The sequence below is a fragment of the Cyphomyrmex costatus genome, unplaced genomic scaffold (assembly GCF_001594065.2).
Source record: "Cyphomyrmex costatus isolate MS0001 unplaced genomic scaffold, Ccosl1.0 scaffold10, whole genome shotgun sequence".
NCBI lineage: Eukaryota > Metazoa > Arthropoda > Insecta > Hymenoptera > Formicidae > Cyphomyrmex > Cyphomyrmex costatus.
The window spans coordinates 2,183,511-2,198,646 of NW_017274954.1; the positions used below are offsets into that span (position 1 = coordinate 2,183,511).

General features: G+C 38.2%; 1 protein-coding gene across 1 annotated transcript; it reads left to right on the forward strand.

Moving 5' to 3' along the window:
- The first annotated feature begins 11,327 nt into the window (after positions 1-11,327).
- hry (bHLH transcriptional repressor hairy) lies at positions 11,328-14,613 on the forward strand. Its single transcript, XM_018551788.1, has 3 exons — positions 11,328-11,805; positions 12,655-12,750; positions 12,985-14,613. Exons 1-3 carry the CDS (start codon positions 11,650-11,652, stop codon positions 13,825-13,827), a joined length of 1,095 nt encoding a protein of 364 aa, XP_018407290.1. The 5' UTR covers positions 11,328-11,649; the 3' UTR covers positions 13,828-14,613.
- Positions 14,614-15,136: the final 523 nt, after the last annotated feature.

Here is a 15,136-nt window from a genome sequence, read left to right on the forward strand (position 1 = left end):
TCCACGATCCTTCTTCCATTACATTAATCCTAGAAGTATTCCATTATTCTGCATTATTAAAAAAAAACATGCAAATTTACTACTATATTTACTCTGAGGAAATGTTTGACATGTTAGCAACGTATATATCCGAATTCTATATCATGCCACGCCATGCCTGCATTATTATTAATTTTATGATAAAATAACTCACTACCACGTTCCACGTCTAATAAACTACCGATCTGTTCATAAATTTACATTCATAACTCTTCAATACTCACATTCACTTAAGTCACATTATGATACACATTATGCATTTATATAGAATATCAATGAAATTACAAATTAGATTGCTAAATATAATTGCTCTGCGTGAAAATATATATTATATAATATCATATTATTATATTATTTATGTAATGCAATCTTATCTAAAATATATAGGTACACCAAATACATCAATCGTATCTTCTAAAAATTAACCTTCAAGTTAAAACCGTCAGATTGCAAGATTTATATTTCAATAGCAATATGTGTTTCTTTATCATTTTTTTTTATTCTTTTACTTTGCATATCGAGTTGTATACTTTTTTTTAATGTTTACGAGTGTGACTGTTGAGAAGCAATGGTCCGAACGACAGGACGCCGCAATATTGCGACCCTCCCCCCATCTGCGTAGGAATTCCATAATGACGCGGTGCGTGGCATCAGGCACGCGTTGGTTCCCATGAGGCAAACAGCGTTCGCGATTAGGCATGAAAAAGCAGACAGCGGGGGGCATATCGCGTATGTCACAGGATGAGGCCCACACCTTCTTGGCGACGTCCACACGCGCCATACCAGCGTGCATCGCACTTTAAGGCGAGGTGTAAAAATACGTGGTGTGTGGGCGAGAATTACCAATGGAGATGCGTCTTTCGTACAATGAGACCGAATTTTAAAATGTACCCAAATGTCACGCATACATTTATGCTGTTGGATCGTTACTGCGCGCGTATACCAAGGAAAGTACGATTTATAACAATGCGAATTCCACTCGAATTGTCTCACCGACAAAGAGCTCGAGTCTAACACGTATAGTCTGTTTTGACAACTTGGCTGCGATCTCTTGTGAAGCTTGATATGAAAAAGGTTCAATCTGATCGTATTAACGTAAGTATGAAAATTGTGCAATCGCGTTTGCGAAGTTTCTTGTTGCCGTCAATCTTCGATATCTCTTGGGAGGTGAAAGAAGATAATTTGATCATCGCGGAGGGCGTTAGAAAGTGAGTGATGAGACGCAAAGACTATTTATCATCTAATCATAATTTTTGTCACAATCGAACGGCTAGAAAACGAATGGTCGTGAAATTCTCAAATGATTTCTTCGGAAAGTTGGAAACATAGTCGACGTGATGATGAATTATCAGAAAAAGCATACATCTACATATATCGTGTTGTACGTGTAACGCTACAGTGTGCTTATTAATTATTCTTAACAATTTATCACTTTTCGTTAAGCAAGAATAAACGTAGAAGAGTTTATCTTTCATCAAGATTATGCTTAAAAATAACTGAATGTAAAGCCTCTCGCATGAAGCTTGGCTAACGTACATGATGTAGAAACTTCAATCTACCGCGCTTTCATACGATACCCATAAGGTTGCAGTGGCCCATATTTCGCAATCATGTTGTCTTCGTGCCAGCTCGCATCAATTTTGTCAAGATCAAGGGCATGCGGATAGACACAGCGACGAGGCATCCGTCGGAGCGGGTTATACGCGCGACGACGACGGTTTGCTCGAATCGAGATCCCTCTCGAGAGGCGCCCACCGCGCGTAATCCATTGGGATTCTTGCGTGTGTGTACGTACGGCTGCGCGTGCTGAAAAAAAGAAGGCAACCCGATCTGAAGCAAATGAAGTGCAAATTGAGCGGGGCGCGCCGCGAGACTCTAGAAATCCGCTCGGACGAGCCAGAACGGGCTGTTCGTGAGTAAACTCGTCCGGACGTGAGGCGCAACGTGATACTCTTGCGGCAAACGTCGAGTACTCGAAGCCACCGATTCTTCCTGCTCTTCTTTAAGGAACCGGCCGCCCAAGCCAGATGCGTCTCTTTTTGCGGTCGATCTTCGATGAGGGAACCGATCCAAATTGGCTCAGCCGCGAAACGCACCACGGAAAACGCGAAAGAATTCGCCAGAGATTTCGTTCTTGCGGTGAGATCGCGCAGGTGAAGGGTATTATTTTTTTGCTCAACCATTGATGGGATAAGCATACGAAGTATCGAAACAAGTTCTGTTTCTGCATTTGTTTTTCTCTTAACGATGAATGTACCTTAATGAATCGCTTTATCGTTATTATATTACTTATTAGCTTAAAACATCTGTTTTCCGATTGCACCAAATATCAACTGCGACGGAAGAATGTAATATTAAAAATAAACGCGCGGATTAAAAAAAATCTTTATCTTGTAGTATGTTTAAATATATACAGTATAAATATATTTAAATATATATAAGTAATATTTACTATTAAGCAATTAATTATTTTGAAAATCAAGTATCTCTCTCAAAGTTTAAATTATTTTCATTATGTCTGCATGAAATTTCTTGAATCTTATTTCTTATACTAAACGAAAGTGACACAGATTAAAATTGACATTTTTTATAATATGGAGAAGTTAAAATATCCGTAGGATTACATCGTATATAATAAATGATACCTCAGTCAAGATATAAAAAATGGTATGAACTTGTGTGCGTAAATATGTGGCACACCAATATCTCTACAATACTGTCATCGTGTAATACCTGAAAATCGATCTGAATGCAAGGCGATGTTATCGATGGCGCAAACTTTTTACCGAGAGCGATCGCGAACGGACGACTACACGATCGCTAAAATTCCAGGCCACGCTTGTCATACCCAATGAGATCATAAAATGTCGAACGGCTTTCGAGGAATTTGTGGCGAACGTGTTTACGTCGATATCATGGTCCCTCGATGTATATTGTTCCTAACGTTTCACGGAAGACTTCACGTCCGGGTAAGCACGAAAGATAAGGTGAAGCTAAAGGATATAACATCGAATTACATTTTTTTTCTGTTCAATAAAGTGCCTTCTAAGTATAAGAAGAATAGCGTAAAAAGAATCCGTCGCGAAAAGAGCTGATTACAGAGCGCATAGAATGCATCCATGCAAAAATATCAGTTTATCACATGTGTGCAACGGTTATATAGGTACTTTAGAAATGTAGCGTAATTCGCTGAAGAGATATAGAGTAGAATGTTATCGCGTATACATAAAAGTATAGTTACATAATTCAGTATCAAGATTAAATTTATACTGAATGATATCATTTATTATTTTTATCGCTGTTTATTTTTATATTATAGTCAAAAGCGTATAAGAATTTTTGTAAGGACTTTGTGAGAATAATTAATATATACGAGTAATAGTTTCTTCTTCAAATAATATAGGTGAAAAGACGTGTAAAACCTTCGTCAGATGCAGGGTACTTTTCTAAAGACATGCGATTATCTTGTCTTACTCTTTTGATAACACGTGTCATCTTTTGCCGAATGGATGCGGTAAACCTAACCTTCTAAAAATAGGATTTTGTACCACAAAAAGAATTATAACTGAACGAGTTAAGACAGGTTAAACCACTGATCACTATAATGACAGAATTGACAATAAAGTCGATTGTAGTTAGAGTTAAAGCATTTCTAGTTCAGCCACAAATTAAACTTGTCGGTTTTCGTTAAAAAATAAAGAACATTCAAAATTATTTCACAATCCTAAGCATTCTTGATCTTCAAAATCTGGCACAATAAAAATGTGAAAGCCGATTATTCACGCGGACAATAATCCTTTACCATTATTTTATAACGTTGTGAAAGTAGTAAAAAGAATCGATTGCCACGGACTCAAAGGGTTTATAATTTTTCTCTACTCACGTTGCGCGATTTTTAAGCTTTACAATGGAATTTCCTTTGAGCTCTATTTTGTTGTCCTCCACCCTTTCATGAATAGTACGAGTTGGACACTTCTGCTGAGGTCAGCTCTTTTTTATGGTTTTATTGCGTCTAGTTTAGTTTTCGTGTCGTCGAGTTTTAACTCTTTGAAAAAATGGAGAGAAAAAGGTTACTCAGTTGGAAAAGAATACTGCTTGCCAAGAATTTCTGATATAGACTACATTGCTGTATTGATAGTTTAACTCTACCGCCTTGAAACAGTGACTTTAATGGCGCATATTTTTTTTGTCTGTCGGGTCAAAAGAAAAACTTTACGATCTTATATAGAAACATTAAAATGTAACATTTTTAAAGGTTGATATTTTCAGAAATGTGATGTCTGAGTTTATTTTTTCTTTGTTATAATAAATTCATATTTCTTTAAATATATATCATATATTTCTATAGGTATATTTTAAATATATTCGAATGTATAGGTGAAAAAAATTTATAATTTATTAAGATCAATTTATTGTGTTACTGTACTAAAAAACATATTTGCATTATAAAGAATGAATAAAATAAGAATGCAAAAAAATTCATGTAGAGATAACAGTTTATCTACACTCTTACATAATATGTCGATAAAAGTGAGTTTTACCTAAATAATTCTCAAACTGTCTTTCAAGTAAAATTCGCTTTAAAGAATACGTTTGGGTTGTCAACCTTGATTTATTAAATTTGTTTTTCTGCAGAAGCTTAAACTTGAAATTATATCTAACCCTATGTCAGACTCTATTTATTATAGCTATTGTCTATAAAGTACTAAATCTTGTTGGAAGTAAAACATCCATTACATTCTGTAACAAATATATAATACATAGAATATAGACTGCAAAGTTCTTATATTGCTTAATTTGTAAAATTTCTTGTAATTTAATTTGTTAAAATTGATTTATTAGTTTTCTACATAATGAAAAATATGTTTTCAATTTCTCTTAAAATATTTTCATAAATGCCTTAAATTGCCTCAGCCTTGCGTTGAACATAAGAAAAGCCACATTTAAAATAGAAAAAGAAATTAAAATGTATAGAGATTACAGCTGAAAAACATTTTTTAATATCTTTAATATCTTTAATATTAATACGAAAATTATTTGATGTAATTTTTTAAAACAAAACTTTTCCATCAAGAAATCAATAAGATGTTTAAGTAACAAGTTGCGAGTTTTTCTCGATTATTGTGTATCTATATAATTATTATGTCACTGAAAATATCTCTATTATTTTATCAGCGCATAAATCAAATACTGTCCAATTCTCCTTTTCGTTCTTTGAAATAGTTTTCAGTAAACTAAGTTGAAAAAACCGACATTAAAGTGATAACCCTTTCATCATGTTTCTATACTAGGAAAATAATGATTGCTCTAAATTCTTTCAAAAAAAGTAGGGCAAACCCTTTCATCACCAATGAATAAGTATTAATCTTTTGGCTAATCCAGTTTTTTGTGATACAAAATATAAATCTATTATCAATTATTAATATTATTATAATTTAAGCTCCTTTGTATATACTTCATCATTTCCAGAGGGTTACAAAATAAAATAGACAGAGTGTGTATAATTAAAAATAAAATAAAATACAATAAAAAATATCAGCATAGTTATATAGAAAAAGACTACAGAAAATCGACTGTATCAATTCTTCTATGAAATCCTATTAAAGTTGATTTTTTTCACGTTCTTGCAGTGTTAAAAAATATATATAATACCTCGATATATTTTTTATCACAAACTGTATCGAGAATAATTGTATTCGTTGAATGTTTTCGATGGGTATTTATTAACTATCTACAATTTTTCCCCTTTACATAAAAACATCTGTCGATGGTATTTACGAGTTTTTTTAAAATTTATTTTCACTGTCAGCCCGAAAAAAAATACGACCTTGCTTGTTACACACCTATCATAAATGCAATCATACTGTGACTCGTTGGTATGGAACATTTACGCGCCCTCGAAAAAGTCCTTCTTTTTTTTCCGTGGAACCATTTTTGTTTCGCTTCTGGCTACGCGTCATCTCTTTTTGTATCACGACCATCAGGCAGACGACAACCGAATAAAAAGTGCAAGTCTGTTCAAAAAATCAGCTCATTTGGAAATCGGAAGCGAGTTTCCAATGTAAAAATTTACAGCTAGCTGCAACACAGCACAAAGCGGACCAATTTTAATCTTCTTCAAAGGGCACCGGATTATTCATTTAAAAACTAGTTTTGCGTGCGCTCGTCGTGACCGTAGATACTCGCGTGCCAGATTTCTCAAGATATTCAAAACGTCAAAAGTGCAATTCTTAACACGAGAGTCACAAATGTCGGCGGCATAAGCTATGCATGCCATTCCGATCCTATCAATGTATATTCGGCTGGCCCCTCGATTGGCCGCCTCGAGCGAGTTATAAAACTCGCACGCACTGTACGCCTCTTACAATACATATACGCACATTCACTGACTGACAGCCCAACAATTTGCCAGCTATTATCGGATAAGCAAATAATGCCAAAAGCAATGACTCAGAAATGACCGTCAATTTCCTATGTGGAATCATTTCCCACCGCGACCAATTACAACGTGTTCGTGTGCTTTTCAAAAATTATTGCTACATTCTTAAATTCAATGAACGTCAACGCCTCGAGCTGACGAGCATCGGATAATGACAGAAAGACGGAGATCCGTAGCCTAATTGCGCGAGTTCTGTCTGGCGCGGTATATCGCGTGGAGTTTCCCTCCATTCCGTGCATGCTTAGAAGCATATTCGGATCGCGCAGTGGTCGTAAATTATCGCAAAGCGTGACTACGTGTGCATTCACCCGTCATTCCCTTGCGGCTAAAATCCTTATAGGTTGAGTCAAAGCGATTTTGCATCTCATGAATTCCTCCAAAGTCCAAACTGCACGCATCAAAAGCGATTTCATACCTAAAGCAGTTCAGAATTTAAAGGGAAACGAATTTTAAAACATCTGTTAAAATTTTCACTGATGTCGAGAGACACATATATTACTTGAGAATGCAATCGTGAAGAAACCTGTAAGAACTTTTTGTATCTAAAATGTCTAATAAAATCTGCCCATTAATCTCAACCCACGCATTGACCGCACCTGCCGTAGAAGACATCTAGCAAAGAAGAAGCTATATAGAAACCAGGAGCAAGCAGGTAGTTAGAGGATCGACTTTCTCGACCGACGGAGACTGCCGCAACGCGCGGACAATTATAGTTTGGTCGCGTTGGGAAGTAATACGAGGAAGGCGAAAACCAAGAGGAAAAACGGACTGAGTAATGCGAGAGTACAACCGTGCTGGTGAAATCAGATTGTTGCAGCACTCGGTGCGCACTTGGGCACTGCAAACTGGGTGCTTTTGCTCGGCTTCTTTATTTTTGCTGGATGGTGTAGTAAAGTACGGGTGAGCGAGAGGGCTCGCGGACCCCTAATCTGATATCTCGACGGAAGGGAAGCGAATATTAATGTTCGTTTGCCGCGAGCAAAGCCGATGCCGCCTCGCGAAACGCTTTTATGCGGCCAACACCGGCCCACGGGCCCCACATAATGCCCCGGCACCCTATAAAGCTAATGAGTCACGCCGAGTTCACGGAGGCCGTAGGTCCCGGCAAACAGGTGCCGCTGTAACTACCGGGATACTCGAGTGCAAGCAACGTTCATCATGTACGTTAATCTCAACCTTTTATACCCACTGTTTGCATTGCAAAACACTCGTGCGATCTCTATCAAACTTCCGTTGGATTTATTCTCATATCTAAAGAGTGTAAATCGCGTAACGCTTATCATGAGAATATATCATACAAGTGACGCAAACAGAAATTGTGCATTAACATGTGATATATCGGTTGATAACTGATATCGCGTACGTGCGGTAGCAATCCGCTTCGGTCTGAATTCAAGAATAATGAAATTCATAAAAGATCGCAGTGTGAACTACCGCATATGTCTTACATAAATCTTACCGAAGGCTACGACATGCGATAAAGAGGGACGTAAGTTCCTTGACCGAGATACTATTCATCTACCAACATTTCGCCGACTGTTAGTTATCGCTTGGGTATGAATTAGTGCGTTGCTTATTAGAGCTTATCGGTATAGTCTGTATACGTAAGCTGGCGCGAATATCGTAGAAGGACGATCTCGCTTCGAGAATTTACGGAATTTATTATAGTATAATCTCTCTCCCAACGAAAAATTGAAAAAAAAAAGAATAGAATTATTTCGACTAACTATACTGATGAAATACTGAAAGTATTATAGAAATTTTATACACATTTTTTTAAATTTATAAACGGTTAGATAATTAAAATTTAAAAAACAATCAATAAATCATCGAGATATACATAATTTTTTTTTCCACATTAATTTCATTTTCTAATAACTCAATTTTTTCATTACTGTTCAGCTCAGCATGTGAGCCTTCGTTGGTCCAGCGAAAAAACCTGCGGCATTTACCGATAGATGGAAGCACAATGTCTGGCGTATCTCGTTGCTTTAAATCTATACTAAATTTAAAAGAGTTGGAAAAATGCACTATCTAGTTACTCATTTTATCGCATTTTGATCTTAGTATTAACAAATAAATATTGTTATATCACAGAATTAATTTAAAAAATAATTCGCCAATTACTAAATAATACACAATCATAAGTTTTACTAATAATCTTAAAATGTGCAATCCTAATCTAAGAATTTGTACAAAAAATTAAATAGGAATTAATCTAATTACTTCAACAATTGAAATTTATATATTATTATATAATCACAACTTTTATCTATCTCTATATTTTTCAAATATATTTATTATTATTAAATTAATTTGCTCGATACTTTCAGACCTAAAAAGTATTTTATTTAATATAACATTAGTTAATAAAAAAAATGAAAATTAATCACAATTATTCTTTTTAAATTGCACAAAAGATGGAATAGTTTACATAATTTTATTAGAAAAAGATATGTCGAGTTACACGACAGTAGTGCATATAAATTCCTCTCGATCTCTCATCGCCCATCTCTTCTTCCTCATAATCGCCACCGTCACCCCCACGCACATCTTTCTGAAACACGTTCTAGCTCGGGATCCACGCGCCTGCACTGCTCGAGCGCTCAAAGTCGAATGACGATCACACCCCCACCACTTGCAAAAGCGACGCGCGCGGCACGTTCGCTCTCAGCCAATTTCCAGTGGTGGGGGCCAGACTGGACCAATCAGCGTAGTTTTGTCGTACGCCGCGTCGAATCCCAGTCACGTGATTGGCGACGTGCTTCTTTCTCCGTGTAGGTGAAGTCGCGCGCGCGTTATCTCCTTTGGTGCTATCCTCGTCTGTTTCCCATCCCTTCTGTCTCTGTTTCCGTCGTTCCGTATTGAACCGGCGGTCTCCCTCTTTCTTCTCTTTGTCGGTTTCCTCGTGGGGTGCCGTCGTTCTGCTCTCTCGCACGCGAGGACACGAGCCTGGATCCTCTAGAGACGTACCTCGTCGTACCTACCTACCGCACTTCTACGAACCTTCGGATTTACGTTCCTCCTCTCGCTACTAGCGAAATGCTGTGATTATAGATCGGGCCATGCGAATCGTGGGAATAATCATTATTTTTACAACGTATTTTAGATGCGTATTTCCCAAACCGTAACACGTCTTGGGAAATAATTTTCGAAATATTCCAATATAATGTAATTAAAAGATCTCTCATCTTATGAGAACTTATTATAGTTATTATAAAACGAAGTTGATAAATGAATTAGATAATAAACAACGTATTTTTACCTTGTGGGTAGAAAAAAATACCAGAGACGCAATACAAAGAAAAGGCAACGACATGAAACGAGTTGAATGTACAATATTATTTGCAACGAGGTACTCGACAGAATGCGATGATATTTGCCGTACCATAGTTTACAAGAGCAATGCTTATCAGGCAGACATCGCAATACATATTATTACGTTTGCACAAAGACTAGTTATATCCGGTTTAATCATCTACCATATAATCGCAAAGCAAACGCAAGATATTACTCACGCGTTTACTGTCTACAAACTTATTATTCATCCTGCTATTCTGCCTGCCTGCACGAAAGAAAAACTTTTCATGGATCGGCCAATTGATTTTTATTTGATAAAGAAATCATCCATCAATAACCCACCAACCTTTCCCGAAGCTTAATATTCAATTTATGATTTAAAGTGACGCAGATAGAGTCAAGAATAAGGACTCAAGGAGTGCTAAACAACTGGGATATCACGATCCGTCACAATATTTGCACGCAACCATCCGCGCGCCGTCCGAACAGTCAACAAAGTTAAGATCCGGCGCGAGATCGATGCGGTCGTATTTCAGACCGTGCGTATACCGTCACGTATGCGTGTGACGGCCGAGATAAATACGAAGCCGCGCATTTAATCGGTCGCGCCAAGTAGAAAGAGCAATTTCGAAAGGCATACATCGCGGGAGGGAGTACAAGGCACGTGCCGGAGCTACACGCGCGTGCGTCAGCCCGTCGTATTCCGCACACGGTGGCACTCGGCTATTTTTGAGGGACGTGATATAAGCTCTGATGACGTTCGCACGACCGGTCGCATACTCGCGTTCGCGTTGGAATTACCATCGCCGATCGACGTATGCTAACGCCGCCTAGCCAGGGCCAGCAGGTTCTAATGACCTTTGAAGACGTGAGACTAATCACCAATCCATGGAAATGTTCCGTCCCATTGTTTCTCGTTCTGTGAGAGCAGCAAAGAGTTACCTCTCGCGCGAACTTACGCAAACGGCATCCTTGTCGTGGATGAAAATATACAAGAGTTGAAAATGAGTGCCGCACCTAAAGGATTTGAGATTTACACACTTAATGAATATGTAAATAATTGTGACATCATAGTAAAATCAATGGTACATATATTTGTGAAAAATTGTTATTAGATAGTTATTAGATAGATAAGCACCGTAATCTTTTTTTTTTTTTTACTTTAGTGATTAATGGTAAAATTATTAATAAAACAACTAGCAAAGTCATCGAGAAGTCGTGCAAAAGAGCAATCGAAAATTTCATCGGAAATCACCGACGTCAATCTCACTGGTGAAGTTCGATCGATCGGCTCCGAAGAGGTTTGGGGAGTTCCAAGGGGGGGTCCAAGCCGCACGCCATAGAGGGAACCAAAGCCCAGAGTGGGGGTCTTAAAGGCATCGGGCCATCCGACTGTCGGAATTCGATGGTAGGGGTAGTCAGGTTAAAGCGTCACGCGCTGGATCCCCCCACCCGTACGTTCGCCACTGAATGTCCCCTCCACTGAAAGCGCCGCCACCAGGCATTCCACCGGGTGCCACGCTCCGACGGCACGATAGAAGACGTTCGCCGTTCATCGAGTTAGTCGAGCTCAGACGCCAGTCGTGAGCGGTCGTGATTTTAGCGACGTTCAACAGAAGAGACGAGTAAAAGGGTGCACACTCTTTCGTCACGTTTCCTTCGGTTCACCGTCGGGATTTACGTTCATACCGCGATCCCTTCAATCACTCTGTCGTCCGCAACGATTGGCGGGCGAAGAGGGGACATCGAGCACAGCTGATTATTGGATTACAGTGAAGTGTGATCGATTTCGATTCACAGTGCTTTCACGTCGATCGTAATTTATTTGACTTGGGGAAGTTCTTCGAGTTCTGTGATACGGAAAATAAATCATGGTGACCGGAGTGGGTGCCACGATGCCGACGGGCGGTGTCACCGTCGGCGCTACTCCACCAGCGCAACACGTGCCTCAGGAGGCTGGTCAGCCTCCTGCGCAAACTACCCCTACGGCCACAACGACTACGAGAAGATCAGGAGAAAATCGACGGGTTAGTGTCAAAATCGAAGATTCTTCGTTACACTTCAACTGCGTGTTAATAGATTTTCTGCATTCGAAGTATTAATCAACGATCGTTTTTTATAACAGAAAAAAGACATAGTGACTACTAATATATTGCAAAATTGCTACTTTTGATAATATTAGTTTCTCTTCAAAATTGAGATAAATTCGCGTATTTAGAACTTCAAGTAAAATTACAGATGACTGAATCAAATAAAGTAAATTTGAAAAGTGTCATTTATTTCGTGCTCCGAATTTATTCTCTTTCAAGTATCGAATTTCGGAATAAAATAAATAATACTTGTATTTTTGCACAACATTATTAAAAGTCGCGTAATGTCTATACTATAGTAATATACCAAAAACTTCGAATTTACGTGATCCACCATTAAATCACTAAATATTGATTAATTATTTCTCAATTATCGATTTACAATGATTTATACAAATACTATCAATTTACGAGTTATTTTCAACATTTAATTTTCTGATGCCAAAAATATTGTATAAACGTGTGACTTTAAAAACGATAAAAAAATTTTTTTTAATAAAAATGAAAAGGTGTCAAGTAATAAAAATAGATTCTCTTATTGGTTTTATCGTTATATATTAAGAACTTTATTTTTATTAAAAAATTGCAACTCGTTATCATATCTAACAGTAGTCTTTGTATAGAAAAACTTTCACACAGATGTTCCTTTTTCTTAAGGCATTTTTATTTCGGCATGACACTTTATTCTCGATATTCATTGACATACGTTCCTAACTTTTTTAAAATCGATTAACATTTTTCATACTTTCACATTTTAATTTATTGCCTTCCAATTTCTGTTCACAGAGTAATAAACCCATCATGGAAAAAAGACGTCGAGCCCGTATTAACAATAGCTTGAATGATTTGAAAACTCTCGTTTTGGAATCTATGAAAAAAGACGTAAGTACTATAACATGTTTTGTCTACTTTGTAACATATATTGTATTTTATAAAATCGATACACATAAAAATACACAAAATAAGAAATTGTCTTTTTAAATTCTTTAAAGAAATTTAAATTTCTAAAATTATTTTATGTGCCGATCTTCTATTCTTTTCTACATTTAACTCGATATATTGATATACCGTCGAATCTAATTTGTCTAATCTTTCTGTTTCTGTTTTTTGTTACAGCCGTCAAGGCACTCGAAGCTCGAAAAGGCTGACATTTTGGAACTGACCGTGAAGCATTTGGAAGCCCTACAACGACAGCAAGTCGCTATGGCTGCTGCAGCAGATCCAAACATCCTCAACAAATTCCGCGCCGGTTATACGGAGTGCGCCAGCGAGGTTGGCAAATTTCCCGGTTTAGACACTTCGGTGAAGAGACGTCTGATGGCCCATTTGGCCTCATGCCTGGGTCCAATCGATGCCAACAACACCAACAGCCAAACGACAACGACGACTCAACAGGCTGTCCAACCAGCGCCGCCGACGACGCAATTGCAAGTGCATATTCTGCCTCAACTTGACACACCACGTATTCAAGTCCAGCAATCAAATGGCATTTTCTTTACTAATGCCAATGGTACCGCCTTGCATCTATTACCGACCAGATTACCAAATGGTGACATCGCTTTGGTACTTCCGGCGGGCGCAAAGGCGCCAATCACGTCGTCACCGTCGTCGTCTCCGGCGCCAAGCTCGCCGTTACCACATCTGATCCCGATTCCTCAGAGGACCGCGAGCACCGCATCCGCATCGTCGACGAGTTCGTCCAACAGCTCGACATCCTCGTCAGCAGGAAGTCCGGTGGCGTTCGAGGCACCTCCGACGTCATTCCGCGAGCAATCCACCACGTACAGCCCAACCAACAGCCACAGGGATGTCGCCACGTCTCCGGCGAACGGCTATACCAGTGAACCAGAGCTCGACCCACATTCCTATAGCAGCCCACCTCTCCAGAAACCTCTCGCGCTGGTGATGAGGAAGAGCGTGGTACCTCAGATCGAAGACAAGCCATGGAGACCATGGTAAAATAAAAAAGGAAGAAAAAGGTATGGACACTATATGTGCGTGATTGAAGTGATATAAACTGATATACATGTCGATGGTAAGCCGCGGCCGATCGACCGCGGGCGAAAACGCGCCAATTCGACGTGCCGATTTATGCGCCGCGTAAAGAATTTCGCGGAACGGAAACATGTTCCTCAATTATGTAGATCATTGTAGATAAAACGGTCCCGTTCGTAGCTGGACATCACCGTGAAATTAGAGGATCGTTAAAAGACGCGAGTTTATTCTTTCAAGTGCGCGTGCACAGTCGGCCAGTAGCCAATGAGGCTTTGCCTTATTAAATAGTGCCTTGTAAATATATCGTTAAATTCAACTGGAAACGAGCACAGATGATTTCTCCAAAATATCCTGAAATATCGCGTCAATCCTTTTTGTCTTATCCCATCGTCCTATCCTTTTCCTTTTTCATCGAACCTCCCTGTACATAAATTACATGAATACTATATTTTAAGTGCCTTACGCAACAAGAATCACCGAAGTCTTCCATTCTGTTTCTTGTACATAAAACGCTAAGCGATTTGTAGAATATCATTGTAAGTACGAAGAATGTTTTTAATCGATACAATTTTAGACGTAAGATTATGTTAAGGATACGAGCGCGAGTAAGAGTGTGTATGAGAAAAATTGTATATATGAATGATTACTATCGCGAAAGAGAAAACGTTATTTATATTTATACGAATGCAAATGAGGTTACATTTATAATTCCTCTCTATTATGAGAATAGACAACCGACGCTTATCACTGCAAGAGCATCAAATAAATGTTGATCTCTTTCTCAATATAATCTTGATGTTGTTTATAAATCAACCAGTTCCCTCTTCCTCAATATAATCATATAAGTATATAGTTTATATGTTTACTCTCACTTTCGACTTCTTTTTATTTCATCTAATTGTATACAATTATAAAAAAAAAGAAATTATCTTTAAAAGCTTTAAAAGATACATACAATATATAAGAATTCAAATATAAGTCTTCAATGAAAAATGCAAGCGATAGAATTTCGAAATAAAATATTTTCGCTCTCGAGAGATGCTTGCGCTTACATCAGCTCTGCGTACATCCAACTCGCTGCACATCTCGATCGAAACTAAACGGAGTTCGCGATAATAAGATGCTCCGTTTAGATGCTGCCATCTGGTGAAGAAACGTGGCGTTACACTTAAAAACCGGTCTGCGATGACCATCTCATCTCATTCGACCAGGCCCAAAATTTCTCCCTTTGCCTGAAGTGCCAAATGCCAGAACCTGCTGCCTTCTACTGGAT